The sequence below is a fragment of the Rattus rattus genome, chromosome 5 (assembly GCF_011064425.1).
Source record: "Rattus rattus isolate New Zealand chromosome 5, Rrattus_CSIRO_v1, whole genome shotgun sequence".
Taxonomy (NCBI): Eukaryota; Metazoa; Chordata; class Mammalia; order Rodentia; family Muridae; genus Rattus; species Rattus rattus.
The window spans coordinates 109,984,343-110,000,279 of NC_046158.1; the positions used below are offsets into that span (position 1 = coordinate 109,984,343).

General features: G+C 35.5%; 1 protein-coding gene across 1 annotated transcript; it reads right to left on the reverse strand.

The window, feature by feature from the left end:
• Positions 1 to 1,059: 1,059 nt before the first annotated feature.
• Positions 1,060 to 11,902, reverse strand: LOC116901966 (speckle-type POZ protein-like). The gene is made up of 4 exons (XM_032904204.1): positions 11,092 to 11,902; positions 8,561 to 8,703; positions 8,417 to 8,470; positions 1,060 to 5,025 (listed from the first exon to the last, which is right to left on the reverse strand). The coding sequence occupies exons 1-4, from the start codon at positions 11,167 to 11,169 to the stop codon at positions 4,881 to 4,883; spliced, it is 420 nt and encodes a 139-aa protein (XP_032760095.1). The 5' UTR covers positions 11,170 to 11,902; the 3' UTR covers positions 1,060 to 4,880.
• Between the last annotated feature and the right edge of the window lie 4,035 nt (positions 11,903 to 15,937).

A 15,937-nucleotide genomic window follows, 5' to 3' on the forward strand; every position in this document is an offset into this window, starting at 1 on the left:
CAGACTTACAGACTGTTACCATAAACCACAGCCAATCAAAATGTAGAATTGCAGAGTCTATTCCCAAGAGATAACATCTACAACAGCAACCAAAATTCAAGAATCATTGTTGAAGAGGGAGGGGATGGAAAAATTTTAGAAGCCATAGGACCAGTCCAGGTGCCACCAAGACTGCTTAGGCATGAGCTGAACAAGAACAACAATAGACATGTTAATGTGGCTGAGAATGGGTGAAGGGAGGGTAAGGGCGGAGTCCTGAGGCCTGAACCCAAACATAAAAACACTACTAGAACTAAAGCAATGCTGACAGCAGGAAAAATGGTCTTGCACCAGGAAGAATATTCTAAATGGTCAGTCCTGAAAACATAAAGAGAAGTAACATCATACAGACTGAGTAGGCTGTATTTATGTATTTTTGAAATACCTCCCACTTCCAGCCCTGCACACACATATGCAACAATTAATGGAAAAAAGTTATGAATTTGAAAAACAGCATGCAGAGTTTTGAGTGATGAAATGGAAGAAATAAATGTTAAAATAATATAATCTCAAAATACTTTAAAGTATGAAGAAAGAAAATACTATTATTCTTGGTCCTTTACAACTCCTCTGAGGTAGTAGAGAACACAGCACATTAATCTGAACACTCAATCAGGCCAAATGCTGCAGTGTACAAGTAAAAAATTCCTTTTAAGTTATTTTGGGGTCTGATTACAACTTTTCTATATCATTTCATTACACTTACATGGAAAATGCTCTATTTTACAATCCTAGTAAGAATTTAGGGCATGTATTGGGTACATAGAAGGTTACTATGGCATTCTTCTACCTGACATCGAGGCTACATTACATTATTAAGCACTTTGTTATTCTCAGTAAGCTTGTTTAGCAATATCTAGACTATATCTGCATTTTAATAGCAACGATATTTAAAACTGTCAGAACTATAAGCTTCCCTATGTAGGAGGCACTTAGCATGTGAAATTTAAATTTTCAAGTTAAAGCAGCACACTAAAGCAGACATTTTAGAGAAGACTCAAATAAACCCAAGCAAGGAAATTAATTCTAAATAAGTAGTAACAATTTTATTTTAACTCAACGTGCTGAAACACACAATCTATTTCCAACAATAACACAAATAGTGTGTATCTCATCATAAAACATCAAATGGATTAAATAAAGGCCAGAAAGATTAAATGTTAAAGGTCTGAGTTTTAAAAGTCAACTTCCTTCTGAACTTAAATAATTTTAGCAGAACTTTATTTTCAAAAAAGTGGGCTCAATTCATTTGTAAGCAATGCTAAATTACTAGTTAGATTACAGTATATAATAAGCTTTACTAACAAAATATTTAAAAATAAGTATTACTTCTCAGATATAAACTTACATACAACAACAGAAGATACAGTATGATTTCATTCCTAGTAAAGAAGTCTTACATTGGAGGCACTCAGTATTATTTCAGATTGACATAGCCAACACTTACATCATTCCATGAACACTTTAGTTGGAGCTCACATTCTCTACATAAAAAGCTTTGTAAAATACTCTCATACGTGCTGAAAGTGCTGTATTTATTTTCTGGGAACACTGAAACCCACTCACTCACCCACTCACCTCTCTAAAGAACACAACAAATATTTCCATTGTAACCATCAAAGACCAGACATGACCAAAAGAGATTACTTCACCTCTTCATGAACATGTGACTTGTAGTAAAACTGCTGCGTTAGATTTTCATAAAACTTACCCAAGTCTTTGCTTCTGTTTTCTAAATGAATCATATCTACGATCCCATCTTTTTGTTTGTTGGTATTGCTATGGATCCAACACATGGATCACAAATATTCATAAACACACTATCTATCACTGAGCCATACTTGAGGCCCTTATCTATAATTTCACATAACAACTTAAAATTCATGAATAAAGCTTTAAATGAACAAATTAATATTTCTGAAAATTTAAACTCTCAATTCGATCGAGTTAAAAAATAAAATAATAATGTTCATGACACTTTAAAATATTTAAAGCAACTATTTTTAAAATTTAATTATTCTTGATAATGTAAAACAGCACTATTTTCCTATTTTATAATGTAGAATGCTGGTCACATTTTTGAGGATTACACTGTCTTCTGGCAATCTACTGTCTTTTTAAATAAAGTACACGCATATTTAACTAAGTTCTATTTTCATAAATTCACTCTTAAACATATTTCACACAGCTTAAGAAAATACAAACACATACATATCTCACACAAAGAACCACATTTCGTTCAAGGTTCTCCAATTATTATTTGAAGATAGTAACATAGAAAATATTTAAGGAGGTAACATTAGCAAGCCATCTTATGGCACCTTTATATTTGTGCTCCAAATATCAAAACACATTAAAAGAAAAACAATAAAAAAGGCACAAATACCATATTTCTAAATCTTACTCTAAAGAACAGTTTTCTAATAGATACATTTTTAAATTATAGTATTTAAAACCAGTCATTGTGTTCTGAGAAAAGCCTTGTTTAGGTGACTAGAAGGTAAGAGGAGCAAACTGGTAACTTAAAGCACAAAGACTGCATTAAGCAAAAATCATACCCAAGTTGTATTTATATAGATAGTTTAAAAATGAGTGAATGAGGAAAATGCAAACAGCCTTTTACCACACACTCAAGAACCAAAACTACTAAAATACACATTAAAAAAAAGAGAGAGAGAAAAGATTGTATGATTCTGTGAGCGTAGGTACCATCTAAAATGTGGGCATTTCAGCAAACACTGGTATTTATAGAGCACAGTGTTGAATTTTTTTGGTAGAAAATATGTTAGCAAAGTAAAACCAGAAGCCTGTATAAGAAAATCCTGAACATTATCAATCAACATTTACAATGTTTATTATATGGCATTACTACTGATTTCACCATGGTTAGAAATATAGACCAAATCAATGAATCAATTTACATACGTTGTACATATGTACAGTGTTTTTATGATATGTGACAATGTATTCCACCAGCTGAGTGGAATCTTTGCTTTTTGTCAGACCATGAAAATATCTTGTATTAAAAGTGTGTATATATGTGTTTAGAAGTTTGTGCTGTTAATGTAACAGGACTTGTTTTATGATGAAATTAAGGGAATAAATTTTTGCTCATCATGATTCTTTTATAGGGTAAAGCCCACTGTCACTTGAAAATTTTTCCTCTATCCCAAATAATCTTACCATTTTAACACAACAAAGAATCAAAACTAAAATATCTAAAACTACAATCTTTGTTTTCTCTTGATAACTAATGATTTGACAGTATTTTCTCAATGTATTTTAAGATTGCTTTAGTTAACAGCTAAAAAGCTATAGTTAAAAATGTCTATTTTAAAACAATATGCTTTTTTCCTGAATTTTGTAACTAAATAAACAAAGTATGTAAAATTTAATACAGGGAATAAGCTATATATGCAAAATACAGGTACATATACCTGTTTTTCCAGTAACATGCTCTATCTTTATGTAGAGAGCATATCATCAGTGCTTCAGTCACCAATGATCTGACACTGACCACTCCTGCTTCTCTAGAACAATGCATCACAACAGATCTCCCAACTACTAAAATATTTTTGTGTTTAAAGCTAAACTTTAATAACAATAAAAAACTGGTTCACTTAAAACAGTTAACAGGAAACATTTATGCTGTTGACATTATGCAAAATTTCAATAATCTACCATGTTAGCAACTGAGCCACCGAGGAGAAAAAATCCCTAGTGTGGTTGCACATACTCACTCTGCTTCCCCACACAGCGTGCACAAGCAAGTATCTGTTAATTCCTTTGAAAAGAAGCAGACTATATGGGGCTCATTTACTGTTAGGTGCCTTCCCCAAATGTGATAAAGCTAAAATAAACTCAAATAATAATAATTTGAAATCTAATCAAGCATAATTTTATCTATTATCATGAATATCCAAGTTGGGCTCCATATGTCATAAAAACTTCTTTTAAATGTTGAAACATAATTAAAATCTTATTAATCCACCTAAAAAAAATATATGTACCATTCATCATAGAAAACTTCCACATTAAAAGTGCAAATATACCTTTCTTAATTGGCCCGCTCATTACATGTACACTGGTCATCCTGACTTAAACGCCTATTGAATTTTTCTTTCAAATGAAAGTCATTATAAATTTAAAATATTAACAAAAGCCATGCTTTCTTTTTATCGAAATCTTAACATTATTTTTCAATCTTTACAAATGTGCATAAACCCAGTTTCTTGAGCAGTTAATATATAGACAAACACTACAAATATTACTAAAACTTTAGATCAACTCATTACCTGCCTTGAAATGAAAAAAAAAAAAAAAAAAAAAAAAAAAAAAAAAAAACCAGAGCAGTGTATGGCCATCATTTACCTAGATGGTAACAGGCTCTTTAGTGTCTACACAACTGAGACTGGAGGTGCCTCTGGCAATCTCCAAATCCAAAAGAACCTAGTTTGATACTTGGAGATCACATAGAACAAAACCTATAAAATTCTTTTGTTTTTAAAATAATGGAAGATCCTTTGAAACCCAGTATTATCAGTTATCAATATTACTGCATTGTGGAGCTAGTGCAATCCTGCATGGCCTTGGCAAACTGACAAGGCACAATAACAAAACAAAACAAAACTATTATATGAACAAGAGAAGTCACTGAAGACAATTTAAGGCCTTGAAGTGAGTTAATTAGTCAGATTTAAAGCTGAAGTATAAACCATAAATTATCCACGTGAAAGCAAGCAAATTTTCCAGCTCCTGCTCTGTGGACAAGAGACAGAAACAACTGCTGCTTATGGTTTGTACTGGAGTCCTTCGGGACCTTTCTATTGTCTGTCGAAGACTCAAGACTGCTTTAGCCTTTTGCGTGGAATACCGAACTGTGGACACTGTGAAGAAGCAAGCGCTCGGAAGGCTTCGGCCACTAAGTGAGGACGAGACTGGATCATGGACTTCCACCCCGATGTTTCCATTATGTCAGTTGCTTGGCTGAAAAACAAGATTAAGTGAAGTTTACTGAAAAGACACTTTACAAATGCATTGCTGAATTATCAATTTTTTGTTTTAATTTGTTTTTTAACTTGTGTGTTTTGAAATTTTAGACATCATATCTCTTTTCATACATTCACTTGAATGTTTAAAAACATCTTTATCTTATTAGCATTTTCTGGCAAAACTGAACAGGTTTCTTCTGCAAATCTGAACATAAAGACATGTCATTTTCCCCACGCTCTCCACTGATGGCTAGACACTTCTATCCAGATCATTGCTTTTCCTTTTTCATGCATACCTCCAACAGATTTTCTCCAGAGTTCCAACTTTCACTTAACATTCTTCTCCATTTACTACACTGTGCATGTAATCTTATCCACTTGTCACATTTCTAATAATCAGACATAGTAGTTCCTTGTTGATAAGTCAAATCTCAGTGCTTCCCTGTAGTCAACTGCTCTTTTTATCTGAATGAGCCGTAAGTCTCAGGATCCCAGCACTGTCATGTGAGAATGGATCACTTTTCTCCTTACGTCTCAAGTTTTTTCTCCTTCATTTTGACTGAAGCTTTCACTGTTGTTCAGTGATTCAAGTTAAACATCTAAGAGCCCTGATTAAGCACCAAAGTCCCAATTTTATTCTAAATGTCATCAAGCAACCATATATTAATTTCATAATCTCACAACTGGATTATCACATTCTCCTAATGCTCTGACAGACACATGACTATTATGTTTTATTCTACTTTTCTTTACCTACATTTAAGTTTTAAAAGTGAGAAATGTGGTCCCATCCTTTTTATACCTTTGCATTCCTAGTTCTATACTCTGGTTTCCCCTTTACAACAGTTCTTTTCAACTGTTCTGTGTGTACTACATGCTCTTAATGAGCAATCAGAATAAGTGAAAATGCAATAAACACATTAGTTCCTTTCTCTTCCTTCTGTACTCTATACTTTCCACTTACCTGAATTTCACCTTGTTTTTCAAATAACCAACATTCCGTCAACCTTTCTATGCGCACTCATCAACCTACTAAATACTGTGTCTCACCACAGGTATCACCTGTTACTGGAGATTCACTACTCTGGACTTCACTGTCAAAGCCCTAATGTGTGGTTTGGGGGATCTGACCTTTGCTGACTTTCTCTAGCTTTTGCACACTACCCACTTACTTTACACCTTCTTTACTCTGATTTTCTATAATAGAAGTAAAACTAGATTCCATACTTTATTTCAATTACTTGTTTCATCAATCTTCTATACACCATAAACTATCTGTAGAGAGGGGAAATATCTGTTATGCTTGCCACTATATCTGATTTACTAAGCAGTAGAGTTCTGGGAACTTGGTAAACAAAGAATCAGGACCCGTGTACAGTGCTATGCTTTGTTTCATGAATCCCTTTTCATTTGTCAGGTCTGATTTTTCCTTCTCACTCCTTCTGCTACCTCTTGTTCATGTTTTAAAATGCAGTTCAGCCCAATCTGTGAAGCCACTCCTATTGTCCCAGGGCTTAGTCAAGTCCCTGAGCATATCTTCCTCTATCGATCATGTTAAAGGGTACAAGTGTGTATTTATCTCCATTAGATTAATTACTTAAAAGCAAAGACATTTTTACAATGTCATTTTATATGCCATATATTAGAACAATGATTGAAATATATTGAACGTTAAGTATATTGAATTAAGTACTAGCTGATATCAACAGCATCACTACTGTTTAAAATTTTAACTAGTTATTTAGAATCACATTGGTACTTATTAATTTACTTGAATATGTTCATTTATCAATTCAATAAATATTTGTTGATTAAATAAATATATATTGAATAGTCTGTACATATAACAGGAAAAGTGTATAAAGTTACCTAATATTTTGATAGAAAAAAGGTTGTATGATGTACTTTCTTAAGACTAAAATAAACCTGGAAATACTAAAACTAAGGAAAAAGGACCAAAGAGAGACACTGCTGCTAATGCACACACGATGTTAGACTCACACTCTGACAGCCCTGAGGTCACTGCTGCTAATGCACACACGATGTTAGACTCACACCCTGACAGCCCTGAGGTCACTGCTGCTAATGCACACACGATGTTAGACTCACACTCTGACAGCTCATGGCATCATACACTAGTCACTGAAGATAACTACCACAGATTTGAAAGCAGTAAAAAGCTTTACTTTCAGAAAACAGAATTTATAAATATGAAACTGACAGATAAGTGCAATGGAAAATAGTTAAATATGCACTGTCTTTAATACTATCTCCTTTTAAATTTTACCGACTATCCCATGCCCTCGATAATGTATTTTGTGATAGACAGCCCATGGCAGTCTGTAATTTCATATCAACTTTAGATAATTTTTCAAAGGCAGAATTTAAAGGTTTACAGGTAAAACTAAAAGTTTATGAAAAATCTATCATCTATTCTTTTTGTTACTGCAAATAATTACAAGAATACTAGAAAATAAGAGATAGGGAAAAGTAGAAAATTATTCATTTCTCATACTTTATAGGCTCAGCAGGAGTTAACACTCACCCAACTTCAACAACAATGCTACTGATTTACAGTAGTAAGCAACTTAGGATATAAGGCGGAGCATTTGGTGATCTAAATAGTAATAATTTAGCTCTTGAGGTAAAACAGGAAGTCTCTGAGTTTGATGATGGGCCAGAATGCATAGCAAGACTATAACTCAAAAGTATGATCTGTAGTCCTGACTATTTGAGAGGCTAGGGCAGGAAGAGTCAAGTCTGAATCTATCCTAAAAAAAAAAAAAAAAACAACAAACTATTAAGATCTTGACTCAAAATTAAATTTCAAAAAGGGTTATGAGTTAGGTAGCTCTATGGTAGAGTCCTTGTATATATAGCATGTGTAAGACCTCAGGTCCAATCAACAAGCATTATCAAAATCAACAAAAATTTTAAAGACTTCCAAGGCAAGTCTTGAAGATTTAGCCTTCCTTAACACATTCTGAAAACAGAAACCAGATTTCTAGCAACCTTCATAATGACTGTACTCAGCTAAAGACCATGTGTGTGATGTGCATGTGTACCTGTTCAAGAAATTAAGAGCATCCATCCTCCCACACAGTGGCGACTCACAACTTCAGAGGCAAGTGGGACTTCATGAGTTTGAGGCCAACCTGGTCTACAGAGCTAGTTCCAGGACAACCAAGGCTACACAAAGAAACCCTATCTTGGAAAACAAACAAACCAACAAACAACACCACAATAGCGTCCATCTCAATTTGCATGAAAACTAAACTTTAAGCAATCTACTAAAAGTAGTAAAATTACTATTTTTAAAATAACTGATAGTTGGCTTTATCGGAAGCCACAATTACTGTTCGTGAACAAAAGTATATACATCTTACTTGTTGTTCCAGTTTTTCCCATCCTTACACCCAAGTTGTCGAAGAACACTGCACCTGCATTAAAGATTTAAACAGAGTTTAAGAAAATCCCAGTGAAAAACATGTTCAATATGTCATGTCCAATGAAATGCAAATATAGCTTACCTATTAATAAAGTCTATTGCCTGGGCTTTCAACTGTTCTGCACTGTGCAAATCTGCAAGGACAAGGGTATCAGCAACATTTTCTACTGAGAGGTTACTACACAAAGCTTCTTCACACATGACCTTCAGCCGTTCCAGTGCATACTACCCAAAAGAAAACATAATTATTAAACATTTATCCCCTTATTTAGTGGGTAAGTATGTGATATTTGTAACATAGCAGATAAAACTCAGAAAATTTTGTTTTGAACTAATGTTATTTTAAATCAATAACCTGTTGTTTTAGCTTATGAAGAAAACGTAAATAAATACATTCAAGAGAAATACTAATTTGCTTTAGAAAATGGTTTAAGTACAAATATAGCAAATCTTAAAGTATGATTTATGCAAGACATCTATCTTAGTAATAAGTTATACTAAAGAATATGCTGTCAGGTAAACATTTATCTCAGTTCTTTTCTTCTCAAAGTAAATAATTCATCTGAGAGAAAATTTAATCTATATTTTGTTTAGTAAAAGAAAGCAAAGTAATGAACACATAACAGAGATCTGAGTGAAACTGTCCATAAGTTGGGGAAGTGTAACAGCAGTCTGGTAGATTTTGCATAATGGATTTTTAAGATGCTTACAGTCCCTTTTTTTGCGACATAATTTTCAAATTTCTCTTTCTGGGTAGCACCTTCATTTCATCTCATTCTACTGTATGCTGTCTGAAGTCATAGTACCTGTCTGTGACGGTTTGCATATGTTTGGCCCAGGAAATGGCACTATTAGAAGGTGGCCTTGTTGGAAGAAGTGTGTCCCTGTAGGGTAGGCTTGGAGACCTTCCTCCTAGCTGCCTGAGGATGCTCAATCTGTTCCTGGCTTCCTTCGGGTGAAGATGTAGAACTCTCAGCTCCTTCTGCACCATGCCTGCCTGGATGCTGCCATGTTCCTGCCTAGATGATAATGGACTGAACCTCTGAACCTGTCAGCCAGCCTCAATTAAATGCTGTCCTTTATAAAACTTACATTGGTCATGGTATCTGTTCACAGCAATAAGACCCTAACTAAGACAGTACCCTTTTTAAAAATTCATTATGTATTATTAGATCTTCACTGATGTGCATATTCACCATTGTGAAAAGTATCCTAATATCTCAATTTCTAATTTGGTGGAAAGAACGCAAGCTTAGATTTAAGGATGCTGAACTACAGAAAGGCATACATTCCACTATCACGAGGTAACAGTATAGTTACCAAGCTGCCTTAGCTAGCTCCCTGTCACTAAGTGTGAAAATACCTAACTACAGAAATAGTGACTGTCTAGAACCCACTCGTGTCATCCCTCTTGTTCACCTGTGCTGCCAGTTACCTCCTGCCACAATTCATTTTCTTTTCCATACTTTACACTTAGTATGTAGCATACTGTATTTCTTTTGCCACTATTCAACATTGAAGAATGATTTAACTGAAAGCTAACTAAACACTACAACTACTATTTTTTTTGCAGATATTAGTGTAAAGGTTTGCTGAGGTTTAATGACAGAAAATAAATAGCACCTGTTTAAAATTTTGATCTTGATGATTTAACACAACCATAAATTCATCATCCAAAAGAATGAATATACCCTTTGAAGTTATCTTTCTCATTCAATTCCAGGCAGTTTCTGTGCTACTGACATGTGCTGAGGAACTGTTTTGTATTTTCTGAAGTTATTTTCACAAATGTAATTATACAGTATGTTACTCACCATCTAGCACTGCTATACAGTGTGACTTTTTTCAGGCTCGTGCACATTATTGATTATAGTTCAACCCCTTTTTACTGCTATGTAGTCGGTCATTAAATATGAACATCTTTCTCTAACTCCTACTCTCTCTATATTTACATATGTGTGTAAATAAATGAACATATGTACATATCTGTGTATCTGTGTGCCAGATAACTAATATAACAATTCATTTTCTTTCCTAATACTTCAAACTTAGCATTTACTACTGAGTATTTACTCTGCCAACTCAATCTTGAAGAATGATCCTTGAAACGTTGAGTAAAAATTAACAACCACTATTGTTGCAGCTAACTACATACACGAACATATATTTACCAGATGATGACCATTTATTAGTGCTAGTTCAATTTTTCTTTCTATGCTATATTAAAATAAATCTATAAAGAGAATAATGTAAAGCCTACTGCTCTTAAGGAAAATACACAAAAGTTGTGCAGTGTGCCATAAGTTTCGTTAACATTTTATATGCAGCTATATGCTGCATTTATCTTAGAAATTATTAAGCTATGGCTTAATCTTCCATGGAAAATTCCAGACCCCTCATACTTTCCTATCCTATTGATATTTTAGTCAACTTTATTCCTATTGTAGTCTACCTTATGCTATTTTATAAAACTACCTAACAAATAGTATAAATTAAGTTATATCAAAAGTTGTTTTTAGATTTTTATTTATAATAGCTTCCAATAAATGGCAAGTTTGAGGATTTTTTTGTTTTTGTTTGTTGATTTTGTCCTCTAAAAATCCCATTACTTACTTTATCTGCAGCTGCCAACAAGTTGTCAGCCATTTTATCAAGATTTGGTGCCTTTCCTGTGTAAACGAATCTCATCATTTCTTTAAAAACCTCAGGGTCTAAATCATTTATTTCCACTCGATTCTATTATTGAAAAGAACAAAAAAATTAGGAACAGGTACACATATACAATTCCACATGAATCTTTGTTAAAAACATAACATTTCAAACTCTATTTTAAAATTGAGGTTAAATCTATTTTAAGTTAATCATCCAAACTATAGTATAGGCTATGTTAACAACAAAAGCATACACTGAGTAAGAGATATGACCAGCCAGAGAGTAAATGCAGGGATAGTAAAACCAGGGTAAGCATTACTATGTGGGAAGCTTCACATTTTCTCCTAATTAAAAAAAAGACAAATAAAATACTGCAGTTCAAATAAAATACTTCTGTGTAAGTTTCTGAACACAGTTTCAGAAGACAGTTGCTGGCTTTCCCTGAGTACCTAAACTTTACAGCCACAAATTCTATTCAAAGTTTTTAAGTGGAAGAAGAGACTACAAATACTTGTAATGAAAGCTTACTAGCTGAAAAGACATGCTTTTGCAAAATGCCAGGTGATGTTATTTACTGGTTAGGACAGCTATGCTTACTTGAGACATACTCCCATACAAATAAGACCAGTTGCTTTTATATTTCTGTGTCCTTATGTCCAATTCTCTTTTAAGGTAAAGGAAACAGGAAGTATCAACATTTCAGAAACCATCTTGGTCATTTTGTGAAGTCAAGATGTTAGGAACATAAATGATATCATTTTGTATAACTTAAAAAAACCATCTAGTGAGGGTTGGGGATTTAGCTCAGCGGTAGAGCGCTTGCCTAGTGAGCGCAAAGCCCTGGGTTCGGTCCCCAGCTCCAGAAAAAAAGAAAAGGAAAAAAAAAAAAAAAAAAAACATCTAGTGTAACTTTGTATGTGGTGCCTAAGTTTGCTACCCAGCAACTCTGATAGAACTAGAAACAAAGAGCTCAGAAGCCCCAGGCTGGCAGCCTGGTGCTTCAAATAACAGCATAACCCAAGACAAGCCTTCTTATGCTGATGGACTAAACCAGAGGTGGTGCTGATTTGCTTGTGAACCAAGCTCCAGCTGGGAGCCCTGGTGGAGCAAAGCTACCAGGTAAAGAACTGATACTAAAATTACAACTTTGAAAATGGTTCCTAGGATCACGCTGCTGTGCTCCACAGAAAGGTTTCTCTAGCTTGTGTTGATACTCATTTGCAAGACTTTAGACTCTGTGTGTGACCCTGGGCTCATGCAATCCCATCTGTTAATCACATAACCTATGTTCTCCAGGATGTTCTGGGCCATCCTCCCAGCCTCTTCACTATTGATATGGGTTGAGCCTGCAAGCTTCTTCTGAAGCATCCTCACTGGAGAAAATTCTCCAATAGAATCCATTATGCCCAACCAACTGTTCCCCACTTAGAGATTTGCCTGTTTAAGTTTTATATTAATATGCTACTATAAGGAACGTTTGTGTGAACAAACCAAGCATATCTGAAACAAAAATCTTGTGTGGATATCGTAATTGCTGAGCACCTCACACTCCACTGGTCAGTGCTCTCCACACAAGGCATGGGATGAGACTTCAGATCCCAGCTTACATCATCCTGTAAAAGTGGGATTGTGGGGGAGACTTTGGATTCCACCTGCCCACCCACTGAGGTCACGGAGCCCACTAACACTTCAGATTCCACCACAGAATATGCTGGGAAGTCAGGGAACTTAAAACTTCAGACCTTACTCTGGGCTGACACTGTATTGAGGTCATAAGTATGCTGATGCTTCATTCCCAGCCCCAGGATTACCTCTGAGGTGGAGAGTATATTGACATTTGCCCCTACACCACATTGTTCTGTGAGGACAGGGAATGAATACAGACTGATTCTCTTGCTTAGACTCTCTGCACCTCCTATCCCACTCTGCAACTATGCCTTACTTTTATGATATCCAAAATGAATGCAGCAGGACATTCTGACATCTCACGGTTCATACTTTACTTTTTTCCCTCCATCTTTGTTTTTTCCAGTTGTGTTCCTCTCTTTAAGTCCACTTTCTCTGACTTCTCCTCAGGAAGATGTTTGTTAGACTAACAAAGTAACACGACTCCTCCTCCTCTTGCAGATTAAACTGTTATGTGTTACCAGAGTGCAAATATGTTAGTCCTCACTTCTCACTCTGAATTTAAGCATCTCCCCAAACCTGCATCATTTTCTCTTCCACTTCTGTTCTTCTACTTTCTATTTAACAATCTAATAATTAGTATTACTGTGACTTTTCCCTCACTTATCCCCACAATAATTAATATTAATATATATTAAACAAAATACTATCGGTGTCCTTTTATTCACCAAAGCACATCAAGTACTTAAGATGTGAGTGTACTCTCCTCAGTGTAATCACTGCTACAGTCAGAATTGCTGCATATAGTAGTCAACTCTCAGGGGGTCCTGGGACTAGCCCAGTGTCCTTAATATCACTAAATTGATTCTTAAAGAAGAAAATATAAAATCCCCACCGCTCCCTGCACCCAACCCTGTGAAGGAGAGAGCTGGACCCTCAGAGGCAGGAACAATCCTGAGACCTCTGGGGAGACTGTTACTTCTGTAACCAAAAGCAACCTGCATAGTGGCCTCTGGATACAGGAATATAGGAGCAGTCAGCTGAAGGAACATGCTGGTTTCTCCTTGTTCCCAGAACTGAACTGAATCACACAGCTTCCTGTATCCAAATCCCGTCAGGGAGAGACATAGACCCTCAGAAGTGCTAAATATCCTGAGACCTCAAGGGAGACAACTTCTGTCCACATTCTCTACCAAAAAAGAGGAACCTGCCTAGTGCCCTCTGTGACCTCTGGGCACAGGGACCTAGAAGCAGTCAGGGGAAGAACCCTTCGAGTTTCTGCCTGTGCCCAGAGCTAAAAGCCAGTCGCCAGGAGCACCTACACACCTGAGAGCCCAGGTAAGACCAACTTTTCTGCTCCAAGCTACCTACTTGGTGGCTTCAGAACACACAAATGCAAAAGTCGTCTGGGACAGGACACTACCAGACACCAGGTACCAAAGTTAAATCAGGATCAGATAAACCATCTAAACAATCCCACTTAAAAGTCTCCCAACCAAAAGGAGCCCAGGACCAGATGAGTTTAGTGCAGAATTCTATCAGACCTTCATAGAAGGCCTCATACCAATACTATCCAAATATTTAACAAAATAGAAACAGATGGAGCGCTACCCAATTCCTTCTATAAAGCCATAATTAGGCTTATACCTAAAACACACAAAGACCCAACAAAAAAAAGAGAACTTCAGACCACTTTTCCCTAATATATATCAACTCAAAAATACTCAATAAAATTCTTCAAACTGAATCCAAGAACACATAAAAAGGATCATCCATCATGATCAAGGGGCTTCATCCCAGGGATGGAGAGTGGTTCAACACCCCTTCACAAAAAAAGTCTTGAAAAGAATAGGAATTCAAGGCCCATACCTAAACATAGTAAAAGCCATATACAACAAACCAGTAGCCAACATCAAACTAAATGGAGAGAAAGTTGAAACAATCCCACTAAAATCAAGGACTAGACAAGGCTGCTGACTCTCTCCCTACCTATTCAATATAGTACTCAATGTCCTAGCCAAAGCAATCAGACAACAGAAGGCGGTCAAAGGGATACAAATTGGATACAAATTTTGACAATATCACTATTTGCAGATGACATGATAGCATAATTAAGTGACTCCAAATGTTCCACCAGAGAACTACTAAGACTGATAAACAAATTCAGCAAAGTGGCTGGGTATTTAATTAACTTAAATCAGTAGCCTTCCTCTACTCAAAGGATAAAGATGCAGAGAAAGAAATTAGGGAAATGGCACCCTTCACGACAGTCACAAATAACATAAAATATCTCAGTATAACTCTAACCAAACAAGAGACAGATCTATATGAGAAGAACTTCAAGTCTCTGAAGAAAGAAATTTAAGAAGATTTCAGTAGCAGGATTAATATAGTAAAAATGGCCATCTTGCCAAAAGCAATCTACAGATTCAATGCAATCCCCATCAAAATCCCAACTCAATTCTTCATAGAGTTAGAAAGAGCAATGTGCAAATTCATGTGGAATAACAAAAAACCCAGGATAGCAAAAACTATCCTCTATTATAACAGAACTTCAGGAGGAAATCCCATCCCTGACCAGAAGCAGTATTACAGAGCAACAGTGATAAAAGCTGTACGGTACTGGTACAAATACAGGCAGGAAGATCAGTGGAATAGAATTGAAGACCCAAAAAGGAACCCACACACCTATGGTCACTTGATCTTTAAGACAAGACCTTAAACCATCCAGTGGAGAAAGATAGCATTTTCAACAAATGATGCTGGTTCAATTGGAGGTCAACATGTAGAAGAATGCAAATCAAACCATTCTTATGGCCTTGTACAAAGCTAAGTCCAAATGGATTAAGAACCTTCACATAAAACCAGATACACTCAAACTAATAGAAGAAAAAGTGGAGAAGAGCCTCTAACACATGGGCACTGGGGAAATTTTCCTGAACAAAACACCAATGCTTTATACTCTAAGATCAAGAATCGACAAATGGCACGTCATAAAACTGAAAAGCTTTTATACGTTAAAGGACTCTGTCATTAGGACGAAACAGCAACCAACAGATTGGGAAAAGATTGCTACCAAATCTACATCTCACAGAGGACTAATATCCAAAATATACAAATAACTCAAGAAGTTAAGACTCCAGAGAACTAAATAGTCCTATTAAAAATAGAATTAAATAGT

What these genes read in the sequence shown, in the direction of transcription:
- LOC116901966 (XM_032904204.1), bottom strand. Translation starts at nt 11,169, where the DNA reads ATGATGAGATTCGTTTACACAGGAAAGGCACCAAATCTTGATAAAATG. An exon ending in GCAATAGACTTTATTAATAG is followed by an intron (nt 8,471 to 8,560) that starts GTAAGCTATATT and finishes TCTTTAATGCAG; the next exon opens with GTGCAGTGTTCTTCGACAAC. An exon ending in GGGAAAAACTGGAACAACAA is followed by an intron (nt 5,026 to 8,416) that starts GTAAGATGTATA and finishes CTTGTTTTTCAG; the next exon opens with CCAAGCAACTGACATAATGG.